Source organism: Lentinus tigrinus, assembly GCF_003813185.1.
Source record: "Lentinus tigrinus ALCF2SS1-7 unplaced genomic scaffold L226scaffold_21, whole genome shotgun sequence".
NCBI classification, from domain to species: Eukaryota; Fungi; Basidiomycota; class Agaricomycetes; order Polyporales; family Polyporaceae; genus Lentinus; species Lentinus tigrinus.
The window spans coordinates 46,521-59,245 of record NW_027137930.1 but is presented as its reverse complement, the minus strand read 5'-3'; the positions used below and the strand labels follow the sequence as shown (position 1 = coordinate 59,245).

Here is a 12,725-nt window from a genome sequence, read left to right as displayed (position 1 = left end):
ATCAGTTCGAAGTTCGAAGAGGAGGACTGCAGAGCGCAGCTTGTGCGTCGAGGGCGCCGCGCGATGGACTAGCATCAGTCAAAGCGTCAGGCGTCCAGACATGCGCCCTGAACACTATATTGGAAGCACTCGGACTCGAAGACTATACACGCCACGGTGATGCCAGCAGCGATGAAAGGGTGACTCGAAATAACGGTGAATCTTGTGTCAATGTAAATACGAATCAACATGCGCTCTATATGGTGAATACTAGCTCTGAACAGAACGCCGGGGCAGGTCAGGATGAATGCTACGCGGTGGCGGTCACGAAACGACGACTCATGAGCCGAGGGAGAAACGGACCGGGTGCCTTGACTACTCGATCAGGGGCTGGCCAACGACTCCGGCGACGCCGCATGCATCGACGTGCTCTGGCGCTGGTCTTTCGGAGCTACCCTGACCGGATACGCCGGGTACGCTGTGATATCTGGATCAGCCATGGCGTAGCGAGACAACGCGCAGAAGGACTTACAACAACGACGACCTCCTCGCCTGTCAACACGGTGTGGCTCCTGCTATAGTCGGGCCACCTCACCTGAACCAGACACTGCGCCATATGACACGGAAAGGTCCCCTGCAAGATCATGACCTTCTGTTTCCAGGTCTTCCACAATCGTTCGTAGGGGCCCAGGGTGTCGATGTGATGCAAATACGAGCTGTCGACCAACTTGGAAGTGTGATACACGCCTCGTAGCGATATCGGGTGCCGAGTCAGACCGCGGCCATGATGCTGCGCCCATGGGTGCGCATCGATGACGACAACATGCACCAGGGGCGCACTCCTAGCGATCGTGAGCACGCAGCGCGACCCGAGCGTTGCGATGGATAAGTCAAACAGGTTTATGTCGTCCGTGGTGACGACCCGCGCGCCCATGGGGCCCCAGTCGTCCCAGCGCAGGACGAGGGAGCGTCCGAATCGTGCCCATCCGGTCTTCAACCTTCGTGCGAGGTAGGCACGGATCGTCTCAAGGGAGACGAGGAATAGAACTCCGCTCTTCTGAAACCTGTCCGGTCTGCAGTTGAGCGCAAAGTTGTCCATGCATATAGCGAGCAGCGAGTGCGATGGATCCGGGCGGAATAAGGGGCGGTCGTCTGGATGGCTGCGAGGGATGTTTAGGACGCTCTTGAAGAGTCCAGCGCGCTGCGCTGCAGGCTCGAACGCGGGTAAGCGGAGGTGTAGCAGTTGAGCTTGAGGCTTCGTGTACACCGGAGGCGCTGGCCCGCTGCGATCAGGGTCAAAAGCAAACACGTGAATGCCATCGTGCTGTGTGATGAGGATGTGGTGGCGGTCGATGAGGTGGTAGGAAGATATTTCGTGACTTTGATACCGCTGTCCAAAGGCGATAAGTCAGACATGTATGTATACAGGAGAGTAGTAGCGGCGGCAGGACGAACCCATACGACAGTACCAGTCTTCCAATTGGTGATTTGAACGACCGTCGTTTGCGGCAAATCGGAATAATCTTCGTCCTGTACGGCTTGCAGATGTCCCCATGCCACCAGATCAGAGAGGATGTCGAGAGGAACATCTCCCCTCGGGTACGTGATGGCATGGCTCTGCTGGGTGCTACGTGGTGCCCGAAGGGTGGACGAAGCAGCGACCGGGTGTCGGTAACAATCGCCAGAGATCGAGATGAAGTGGTGGAGGTATCTGATGATGCTCGTTGTGTAAGCAGTCAGCGCGACAGAGGGGGACGAACGTACTCAGTCTTATCATCGCTTGGTCGCGTTATGACCAGAAGGTCCTCGGAGAGATCCACGGCGAAACGAGCGGCGGAAAAAGATCTAGGTTCCATGAATGACTTCCATTTCACGCACAAAAATGTGAGCTCAGGGAGGCCGGTGCGCGCACTGCCTGGACGATGGAGCTTGAGGGCGACAGAGCCAGAATCGTTGAAGGCGTACACGAAGACACCGTTCGATTGCGCTAAGAAAAATGAATCTTGTCCGGGGCTCTGGATGCGTGCAGGGAACAAGATCCTCTTCGAGGCGCGCTGGTAACGCACGATGGCGGCGTAACGATCTCGCAGAGAGACTCCTTCAGGCGAGCCGACGTCGGTCATCGCGGAAATGCCTAGTCTGTAGGCATACTGGACAGCCATGCTTTCTTCGAAGAGTGTCGAAAGGGAGCGACATGTCTGCGCGATATGCAAGAATCAGTTTCAGCAGTCGCAGGATACGGTCATAGGGAAAGCTCACGAGTCTGCATGCGACCAGGGAAGCGGGGTCAAGATGGCATAGTATCTCGACTTGAACCTCTACTGGTAGGTTGAGGAAGCTCGTCCGTCCTGCGCCGACACGTTTCCATAGGCGGGAGAAGGGTAGAACACGCATAAGGGCGGATGGTCGTCAGAGGATATGCGAAATATTGTTGCGGTCACAAATAGGGAGTGAGATGGGGTTGGGTGATGAAGAGCGTCTGTATTTATGCCTCCCCGTAGGTTCCGCAAGCTGGGCGGGTGAGGGCGACGGAACGGGTGGAGTTGATGACAAAACTGGTGTTGCGCGCGGCGAGGCCCTTCGTAGCGTTGACAGACATGGCTGGGAGCGGGGGGACGGGTCGGATGAAGCAGCCTTGGGCTATATTGCGAGGGCGGATCAGGCTTTCGCAGTCCAAATCGCAATGACGGCCTCGCAATCTGGCCCAAGACGTGCTTCGCAACTACCACCGCTGTCCGAGATCAGACTAGACTCACAGGGCACGTCGAAGTGGTTGGTTATGAGTAAGTAGATATTGCTCGTACACAGCACCAGTTGGTTCTTCGTAACAGACACTAGAGGTCACAGCACGGCGCGACCGTGCGTCACCGTCACGTCGCGTCACCGCGCATCGCGGAGGTCAGCGGTCGCGGCCACGTTCTACCATCCACCTGTGAGCTCATCCATGCAATTACCGAGGTCTAAACCCAAGACACGATCGTCTCTCCCATCCTCGCGAACACGATACGGGCCAGTGGATCGTCCTTTTCCTGATCTCGGCACGTAGTACCTGCCACCAATATTACCTACCCTGCGACGTCTTCAAGAAAGTACATGGCATGTGACGGTACGACTCTTCAGACGCGAGTTCTAGCTCGCTTCGCGTGCGTCCAAGCTCGCATTAGGATGCGTCCCCGTCGTCCTGCATGTGCAGACGCGTCACTCGCCACCCTTCAATCGTCACTCGGCGGGGATGAAGAGTGATAGATCCATCGAACAAGACGATCCATACACCAGAAGCCGAGCTGTGAGTTCCTTCATTCTCCTCCTTCCCTCTCCCCCCTCCGCCCTCTTTCGACCCATACGCATCAACACTTCTGCCTAGGGCGCGTTTGTTATGCACTGGCGTCGCCTGTTCGTTCCCGTCGCTGACTCGTCTTTCACAGCGCGTATCGGAGGCCGTGGTGAACATCCTTGGCACGGCGAGCGATGTTGCCCACGAGCTCCTGGAAGTGAGCGTTCACCTTCTCAAGTTCGCCCCCATCGCCGGTCTCGATGACGCAGCCCGCGCATTGTTGACCATTTGGGACGCCGTCAAGCTCGTAGGCGTAAGTTTCACATGGCCGGCTCGCTTCGCGTACTCACCCTTCCTAGTTCAACCGCCTTGCATGCCTCGGCCTCACAGAGCGCTGCGCGACCGCGCTTATGTCGATTCGCGAGGAGATCGCAGAGGCCGGCGACGACGTCGGTGACGAGCTTGAGCCGCCGCTGGCCCGGCTCGTGGAGTCGTTCAATGAAGTCCGCCGGTTCCTGGACAAGCAGGGCCACCGGTCGTTCCTCAAACGGTATCTGCAGCGGGAAGAGATCCAGCGTGCACTCGTGAGGTGCCACAGCAGCGTGACGGACGCTCTGAGCACGTTTAACGTGCGCCACACTTCCCTCACTTGGAACTTTCGCTGACATAGCCCAAACAGACATCGATCCAGATCCGGATTATGAAACAAGTGATGGCAACTGGGCAGGACATGCAGGCGATCCTGGCCTCTCTCCAGCACCGCGCCCTCGAGCCCCCCGCGGAGCCCACCCCGATGGACGGCCAGGTCATCACACAGTTGCAGACCGTCACAGCGTACCAGGTTGAGCTGGAAGCGGTCTCCGACGCGGAGGAGCTTCGACAACTGATGCGCAGGGCGCTGAAGGCGAACAGCGATGTCGACATGATCCGGATCCTCCAGGTCGGCCGGGACGAGATGCCGGAGGCAATCAAGGCCTTGCAGCGGGCTCTGGAGCAGGTTGAGCTGGAGACCGCCGAGGGCACGGCGGTCGTGGGCTCCGCCATGGTGTCGTCGATGATCGACCCAGATAGCGCACAGGAGCTCAACGCCACGAGCCCTCCGCGGGTGATAAGAACGGAGAGCTCGGACTCGGCAAGAAGCCGCTCATCGCACGCGTCACGGGACACACTTGAGCGGGAGTTCATAGAGGCCGGGATCGACGCGATGCAGCGGCTGAGCGGTGCAGAGGTGACGCTGCCCAGCTGGACGATCACCAAATACGAGGTGGTGCGGGACGAGCACATTGGCCTGGGCGGCTTCTCGGACGTGTACAAGGGCAAGTGGAAGGGCCAGACGGTGGCGATCAAGGAGCTTCTGCGGACGACGCCGAGGAAGCTGTTCTTACGCGAGGTGAGTGTCCGGCTTGCAAATGCGAGTTGATCTGCCTATCTTGTGGCCAACGGTCGGCTTGGGAATGCAGATGCATCTGCGGGCGATTGAGTTCGCGAGGAATTCGGGGATCGGTGGATATTTGATTGGCGATTGGAAGTTGCCGGGGCCAATTTGTGTGGCTATTCACGCTTGTTTCGCGTTGCATGGTTGTGTTAGTTGTGGACGACTGTGTACTGATTATCACCCGATCCCCGATGCAGGTCTCGATCTGGAAGACGCTGCAGCACCCGAACGTGCTCGAGCTCTTCGGCGCGTCCTCTGCGTCGAGCGACCCGCCATGGTTCTTCGTGAGCCCGTACCTGAAGAACGGGAGTCTCGTCACGTACCTCAAGAGCCTCCCGTCGCTCGATAGCGTCGATTTGCTCAAGATGATCCACGAGATCTCCAAGGGGATGGCGTATCTGCACAGCAAGGGCGTTTTGCATGGTGACCTGAAGGTGCGTCATCCGTCGGCGAATTGTTGGGAATATATTGAGCTTAACGTGATTTTGGGGCTTGATAGGCTGCGAATGTGCTCGTGAACGATAAACATCACTGCGTCATCTCGGATTTTGGGCAGAGCGAGATGAAGTCGGAGGCGTACCGGATAAGCGGCATCCCGCTCACTCGTGCGTACTTGTGTTCGCTGCATCTGACGGCAGACTGGCTGACACTGATAGCGGCTGCAGATGGGACCCTACGCTGGCAAGCCCCTGAGCTCATGTCGGGCTTGAGCGGACTGAAGCAGGAGGTGGACGCGTACGCGTTCGCGATCACCTGCGTCGAGCTCCTCACCAAGGGCGCGCTTCCGTGGCTGATGGCCGACGACGACGCCGTCCGGCACTTCGTCCTCCGTACGTTGGCCCGCATGAATATTCCTCAGCGACTCATTGACAGCCCTCGATCAGGTGACAACACGCGCCCTGAATTCCCGCTGCAGCGTGTGGTCTCAGCAGTTCGCGGAGATTCTGCGCGCGTGCTGGCATAGCGACCTGAAGCTGAGGCCGTCGTTCAAGACGGTGGGTGAGCGTGTGCAATAACTGCGTGCGTGGTCCGGTGCAGATACGAAGCAGTCGCCGCATCCGCGGACGTCTGAGCTCGAGCACATGAAGAAGCGTAAGAGCCCCGATATGCATCCTATCCAGCTGCCGCTCCTTCCGCGTACGTATCCTCTGTCGTTCGCGTGCATGCTGACTCACTATTTGCTTCGCAGCGGACACGAGTGCGTCGTTCATTGAGGTGGGGTCAGCCCCGTCTACCGATGTTTCGTTCATGACCGGCGCCAAGTCCTACAAACAGTCACATCAAGGCGACCGTCCCGACCACGAGCGGCCGCAGGTCTGTACGCGCTCGAGCAGTCGCTCGTCGTCGTCGATGCTCGAGTTCCCGAGGGACGGCTCGGAGCAGCCGCAGAATGAGCACGCGCAAATGCTAAGCGACGAGCGTCGCTACCGGATGCTGCTCCGGCACCCGTTCGACCAGACGTGTACGTCCCTCCTACTCTTTGCGTGGATGCCAGTTGGATGTTGATTACCTGTATAGTGAGGCTGCCATTATGGAGCCCTTCCAAAGTCGATGTAGGCGCCGTTGGTTACCTCCACAAGTGCGGTGGCGGCGGGTTCATTACGTTATTCAATGCCTTCGTGCCCACGGAGGGAATACCATCGCTTGAGAATGCCGGCCATAGGAGCCAATGCTCGACACGGCGGCCTAGCCCCATCCAGAACGGGAGCTCCATCCGCATCCCGTGGCTTAGTCCCCGCGTCAACTCTGGGAACACTGTCAAGTTTGAGTAAGCCTCGCCACTAGGTTCACATGCATGAGCGACTCCGATGCTGATGGGGATGCCCCCACAGAGGGCAATACTCTGCGGAGCTCAATGCAAACAATCGGGCCGCTTATTTGTTCACTCGGTCGACGAATTTCCGGTACATCGACCCCATGAACATCGACCCCGTTAAGAAGTGGTTCAAGGCGAACATCGACAAAATCCTCGCAATCTACGGCCACGAGCACAACCTCTCAAAGGAGAACGTTTACTTTGGTGTGTTCTCCCGTCTCGTCTTCTGTTCCGCCTGTATCTGTTGACATTGGTCTGGTTTGCAGTCTTTGGTAAGCTCGATGCTCAGGACCACGCGCTTCTCGTTAGCCACGAGCACCCGCACGGACGGGTCGACTTCAACGTCTTCTCGGCGACGCGCGTCGGGGAACCCTGGGGCGAATTCTCGTTCTCGTTCGACCCCAAGTTCTCCGCGTCGAAGGGCCTGAACTACAAGGAGGAGCCGATTGAGCCGCAGTATACCGAAAAGGTATCAATGATGCTTGGGAAGGATGATTGTTGGGAGAGCGTGCTCCTCGCGCGGCTGCGGTTCAAGCCCGACCAGGCGGATCCGACATCACGATAGACTTTGCACGCACCGGAGCGTTGCGCTCAGAGCCCTCTTCGCGCGACACCTTTGTATCTTTTGCACGCCCCTGGCTCGCTTTCCCGCACATCCTACACACCGTCACTACCGCATGCGATCCCCCCAGCAGCGTGCCCCCATGCAACATTCACCTGTGCACTCACTAGAACCGAACTCGTATCGCGACACCCATCCTCGCATTCCGCTCCACACGCACGCTTCGTTTCGCCTCGCACCTGTAACCTGTCTGTCACATTTGGATTTTCTCTTGCATAGGCGTGGCCCTTGCATCTTGACACTAGTACTAGCATCCGTCTTGTCGTATTCCCTCGTCCAAATCACGTACATATCCGCAAGGCTTCCTAGTACCCCCCCGGGGGGAACGACCTGCATATTAGTAAATACCACCGCATCACAGCAGTCCGACTCAGAGTCGGTCGGAATACGTGGACATGGACCTAATCGAAATGTATTGTAACGTTAACGTCTTGGTGTTGCGAGCTCTGCTTTCCGTGGCAGTTCGAAGAGGAGGACTGCATAGCGCAGCGTGTGCCCCCTCGAGGCGCGCGATGCACCAGACATGTTTCCCAAACACTACGCTGGAAGAACTTGGACCAATGTAAATACGAACTTCTACCATTGCGCTCCATAGTACACCCGGAACGGCAAACCGGGAGAGGTTAGGAGAAATGCTGCGCGATAGCGGTCCCGAAACGACGACTCATGAGCCGACGGAAAAACGGATGCATACTTGTCGTCAACGCGTCCGCCACCCGTCCACCGGCTTTCTTTGCGAGTCGGCTTGGCAAGCATTCGAGCAGAGTCGGTATATTGGATAATGTACTTGTACAAGCAACCCCACTGATACCCTTACTTACACCGGCCTCACTGAGCCGTCGATGGCGGCGCAACTGCGATGTTCTAGAGGCCAGGATACAACTTGGAACCCTTGAAACCAGCATGATGCATGAAAAGCGCGGTGGTGGCATGCACGCGGAGGAAGTCCGGACTGGGCAACGGTATCCCTGTTCCGGGTACCGCTGGCGCCTGCTTCCCCAGCAGCCTCGCCCAGACGCTTGGGCGTGGTGCCGATGTGCTGTGGTCGACGAAGGTCACGTATGTGTCCTTTTCGCGCCCTTGCTCAGGCACATTGGGATCGTTGCATGGGGTCTCGGCTGGAGGATCTGTGAACGTGGCGACCTTGTATTGATTCGGTATCTGTTCAAGAGGACGTCGTGAGTAAGTTGCATGGAGGCAGAAGGGTTGCGGAGGACGACGTACCTCCGTAGGAAGTAGAGTCCACTCTAGATGTGCGAACCCTAGACCCTCGACGGCGTCGAGCAGTAGGCGATTCTCGGGACCATGCAAAGTGTCCACGTCGGACACGTCGAGCTCGCAGAAGTTGGCGAGGAAACGCAGTAGGTCAGCGCCCAGGGACGATGGTGCGTTCTGAGTGAATGGTATGAGAATCATCGAAGCGCACTGATCATGCAGGAGTCTAGGAGACAAGATGACTCACCTCGAGCGACAGCGACTCGACTACGAGCTGGAGAGAGCTAGGGATGATGGGTGTCGCGCATAACCCGGCCGAGTCCTTATAGAGCAAACCGCTTTTGAAACATTTGTTGCCGTCGCGTGCTAGGATCTGCCGGTCTCGCGCTCGGTAAGATGTATGCGCAGGAAGATCGTAACGCTCACCTTACTCAGCACGCTCGGTTGTGCAGTGGGAGCTAAAGCTGATGCCCATTCCGGGGTCATACAGCTGTACAATCGAGCTAAGAGTGCATTGAGTTGTCAATGGGGGTGAACGGAAACGTACACGAAACCGGCGAGACACTCACCCAAAATGACGAAGAACTGAGCCCACCCCGTGGCGAGCCTGCCCAGCTCCGAGACGATTGACTCCGGCTGCGGGTCATGTGGGAGGAGCCGTGCCAATTGGTCGACCAGTCCGCCGACGGCGCAGATCTCTGATGATATGTACCGCGCTGCACGTGGGGACTTGAGTGCGGCGGCGGTCTCGTAAAGAGCCTCGATGATGGACTGTGTTGTGATCTCTGCGCTGGTTTCGGTAGGTGTCGAGTACTGGCCAAGTCGGTCCAGATATACGCGAGCACGATAGTGCAGTGCGTAGTCGGAGACAGCGCTGTCGAAAACCATCTTGCCAGTGATGACATTTGTTTTTAGGCGATAAGTGACGATGATGGAGCACATCTCGCTGCTGCCGTCAGAGGCGACCGCGTCGGGGGTGTACTGCGTTGACATGCTTGGAGGGCGAGGATTCTACAAGGAGGCAGTGAAGAGAAAGCGAGCACTACGAAGGGTGTTTTATATGGGACCGTGGCCGCAGAGATTGCGAACTGGACCAGTGACGGAAGAGCGAGAGACACGGTTATATCCCTATACATAGCTATCCGCGCGGATCGTGATGCGGTACCTACGGTTGCCCCTGGACAACTTGAACAGAAGCTGTGTAACCCTGGCGGCGGATATGTTGATTATTGCGGATTCAAAATGACGACTCTGACTTACATGCCATAACCAGCATCCGGGGAATCCGGGCTGTGCACATTGTGGAGCTCGCTAGTGAACAGACAGCCATGATTGGAATCGGAGTCGTGTCGGCGAGGGGCGGTGAAGATACTAAGACACAAAGCCTAGTATACAGAGGCACGTGAGCACTCAGCGGAGTAGACAAGTTCAGAAATACACGTTTGACAGAAGATCTGTTGCTCGCGGTTCGTGCGATGAACATTGGGGAGGACCAGGGTTCGGATGATCATTGAAGTTAGCCGCCATGCCGCCTTCCACATTCGGTAACTCATTCTATCAAACGCCTACGTCATCACCGCAGTTTTCCTGTCTCGACACCAAGTATGTATGTAGGAGCAGAGCTGGACATTGATCTTGATCAGCGTGATGCCGAGAGCGCAAAAACGAGCGAGAACATGCCATGTTATACAATTGCAGCCACGCCCGAACATATAACGTTACGCAGAAAAACCATACTACGGCTATACGATACAATCATGTGCCCGGAACCATGCCCATGCCATGCAATGCAGATGCAGGTGCGGTATGCGGTGTGTGAGGGAGTGTACATGCAGAACTAATTCGTGGCGTAACGTGTTCGTGAAGTGGGTGAGGTGTATGTGTAAGTAAAGGTGAAGGGGAAGGATGCTCATACTATTATGCCTTGGAACGTAACAACCGCCACACACCCACAGACGCCATCTTCTTACCCCCCGCTACAGCTCATCGCCGTGCAACACGCTTGCGCTGCGGCCCTTCTTCCTCGACGTCCATCGCTTCGCCTTGTGCTGCGGAAGACTGCTCGCCACGCCAGCTGCGGGTTCTCCGACGACTCGTGCCAGCAACATTGCCCGCAGCATCAGTGGTCACTTGTGACGCGTCGGATGCGATGGCTTCGCGACGCCTCTTCATCGGCATGCTGACAGCAGATGGTTCTGAGGGGGCGGGTGCGGGCGCGGGAGGCACCTCGGCGACAGCAGGCGCGTCGTACGTGAAGGATACCGGGTCTCCTGGCAACGGCACCGAGGAGAGCTCCTTCGGGTTGATCGAGGGGATGAACCGAGACTTGGACGCGCGTGATAGTGACTGGAACGGTGCGGACATGGGCCGGAGCGGGAGCATGGACGGGGTGGGCGACGAGAACGTGGGCGGAACATACGGGCGGGTCATGTCGAGCGTCGATGGGGTATACGGAGTCGGCGGTGCCGTCACCATCTGTGCGAAAGGGTGAGGTGAAAAGGGGGCGGAGATGAGCAAGACGACGCGTACCTGAGCCGGTCTCGTCGTAGGAGCCGAGGGAAGAGTCGGGCTAGCGGGCTTGGGCTTGGGCGCACTCGGACCAGCAACGCCTTTGGCAGCCCGCTCATCCTCCTCATCCTCCTCCTCTTCGCGGGCCTTGATCGCCTCCAAACGGGCCTCGATGTAGTCCATAATCCTGCCGATGGTGACTTCGCGGCTAGGATCGGCCTCGGTGGAGACGCCCTGCTGAATCATGTTGAGGAGGTCGTGGCAGGCGGCGGCATAGCCGGCGTTGTACGCGCGCTTGGATGCCGTCTTGGAGGAGCGGTAGAGCGTTGTGAGACTCAGTGCCGCAGCTGAAGGGGAGAAGGCGGTCGTTAGCGAGATGTTTCCATGTCGGGTGTACAGGGGTCGGCGCCGTGCCACCTCAGAGGTCTTCCAGACGACGTGTAACCCTCATGTGGCCGTCAATGTCTTCGACACTCAAAGCGAGGGTTCGGTCGAGGACATGTGTGGTCGTAGGGGTGGTCGGGATAGAGATAGGAAGATGGTGCGTACCTCGGAAGTTGTCCGTGAGCTCCTTCTCGGCGTTGGCATATCGTGAAGACGGGAGGGAGTTGGCGAGGTTGTTGAGGTTGAGAGATTCCATGGGGGAAAGGAGCGACTGGAGATGACTTGCGGATGAGAACAGACAACCTTGCAGGCGCCTCAGCTCTCCGTGCATCCCGCCATCCATTATGTAAGCTGGCCCATGCCCGACTCGTTCCAAACGCGGAAGGCGGAGGCTTTGGATCCTAACAAAGGCAAACAAACCCTTAGGCTCCCCTCCATCATCCAGGCTCGCACTACGAACATACGTTCTTGCTTCTGCAACTGTCTTGGGAATAATAAGTTCCAATTTCAATTTCTATGCCTTAGGGAAATACTCCTGAAAGTATTTCTCCGCCAGCAGAAGGCGTCGGGAGCCTCTAGTATCGACTTGGATATCGCCGCTAACTTGAAAGAGGCGTCAGAAGCTAGTTCGTTTCGGTTTGGCCAGAAACGTCCTTGACGGCCTTTTGATCGGGAAAGGCCATGTCTGGTGCTCTTACTTCTGTGCGCGCGGGAATGTATCCCCATTGGCTTCTTCCTACCCGACGTCTCTGGTGGCACCGCTTGTATCCCTGCCTCCCGGTCGACCGCCTAGTATTTCTTCTCTCCGGCAGCCAGTTCTCACATGATCCCATTGCTCGACGAAATTCGAACCAAGTTTTTGGTCACTTTCGAAACTCGGTGTCTCCGTTGAACGAAGAATTTGGCAATGCGATAAACCCCGGATGCACCAGAACATGACGTCGAAGTAAAGATGCGCACCTGTACGTGTACAAACCGAGATTTTTAGTAGTGCGATGCGCCCGTCGCCGTGAGTCGACTTCTCCGCTTCATTGCCTAAGCCGCCTGCTGGCTCCACACACACCTGGCGAGTACTCGTCGTATCATGTATTACAACTTCCGCTGACTATGGGTATCTTCTACAGTATGTACTAAGCAGATCTTGTGACTGCTTAGTCTCGTTTTAACGCGGTCTGAGCTCTTCCATCTACGATTGCCGTCTAGTCCAGCACTTGCGCTGAGCTGATATCGCGCCTATCGAGTCGCCGCGCGAGACCTTCAGGAACAACGCAGCGCACCAATTGCTCCTCACTGTTTTCTAATCCTATCTGAAACGCAGGCGAACGGCATGTCGCAGCGCTTCATCTCTGAATAACGGCGTGGGCGCAGTGCCTCTCGTACGCCACCCGCCGGGCCCCTTGCACGATAGCTCATCCGAGTGTGCCCTTTCGGCTCAGACAAGCACCACCTAAGCCGTGATACAGCTATCGCGACATCCATTCTGCATACACGA

The 12,725-nt window shown here is 57.2% G+C and overlaps 4 protein-coding genes across 4 annotated transcripts; 1 reads left to right on the top strand and 3 right to left on the bottom strand.

Moving 5' to 3' along the window:
- Window positions 1-104: 104 nt before the first annotated feature.
- L226DRAFT_614584 (uncharacterized protein) lies at window positions 105-2,751 on the bottom strand. Its single transcript, XM_067686663.1, has 5 exons — window positions 2,239-2,751; window positions 1,744-2,177; window positions 1,435-1,690; window positions 512-1,369; window positions 105-457 (listed from the first exon to the last, which is right to left on the bottom strand). Exons 1-5 carry the CDS (start codon window positions 2,371-2,373, stop codon window positions 431-433), a joined length of 1,710 nt encoding a protein of 569 aa, XP_067533257.1. The 5' UTR covers window positions 2,374-2,751; the 3' UTR covers window positions 105-430.
- Window positions 2,752-3,211: 460 nt separating this feature from the next.
- Window positions 3,212-7,069, top strand: L226DRAFT_572810 (uncharacterized protein; the record flags this gene model as incomplete). The annotated part of the gene is made up of 13 exons (XM_067684730.1): window positions 3,212-3,265; window positions 3,405-3,566; window positions 3,613-3,882; window positions 3,933-4,643; window positions 4,886-5,122; window positions 5,188-5,293; window positions 5,354-5,518; window positions 5,562-5,683; window positions 5,738-5,825; window positions 5,878-6,150; window positions 6,207-6,456; window positions 6,521-6,708; window positions 6,771-7,069. 13 exons carry the CDS (start codon window positions 3,212-3,214, stop codon window positions 7,067-7,069), a joined length of 2,925 nt encoding a protein of 974 aa, XP_067533256.1.
- An 823-nt stretch (window positions 7,070-7,892) lies between these two features.
- Window positions 7,893-8,848, bottom strand: L226DRAFT_536869 (uncharacterized protein). The gene is made up of 4 exons (XM_067681208.1): window positions 8,768-8,848; window positions 8,589-8,714; window positions 8,351-8,518; window positions 7,893-8,287 (listed from the first exon to the last, which is right to left on the bottom strand). The coding sequence occupies exons 1-4, from the start codon at window positions 8,825-8,827 to the stop codon at window positions 7,991-7,993; spliced, it is 651 nt and encodes a 216-aa protein (XP_067533255.1). The 5' UTR covers window positions 8,828-8,848; the 3' UTR covers window positions 7,893-7,990.
- A 1,159-nt stretch (window positions 8,849-10,007) lies between these two features.
- L226DRAFT_536868 (uncharacterized protein) lies at window positions 10,008-11,537 on the bottom strand. Its single transcript, XM_067681207.1, has 3 exons — window positions 11,399-11,537; window positions 10,871-11,196; window positions 10,008-10,816 (listed from the first exon to the last, which is right to left on the bottom strand). The coding sequence occupies exons 1-3, from the start codon at window positions 11,487-11,489 to the stop codon at window positions 10,325-10,327; spliced, it is 909 nt and encodes a 302-aa protein (XP_067533254.1). The 5' UTR covers window positions 11,490-11,537; the 3' UTR covers window positions 10,008-10,324.
- Window positions 11,538-12,725: the final 1,188 nt, after the last annotated feature.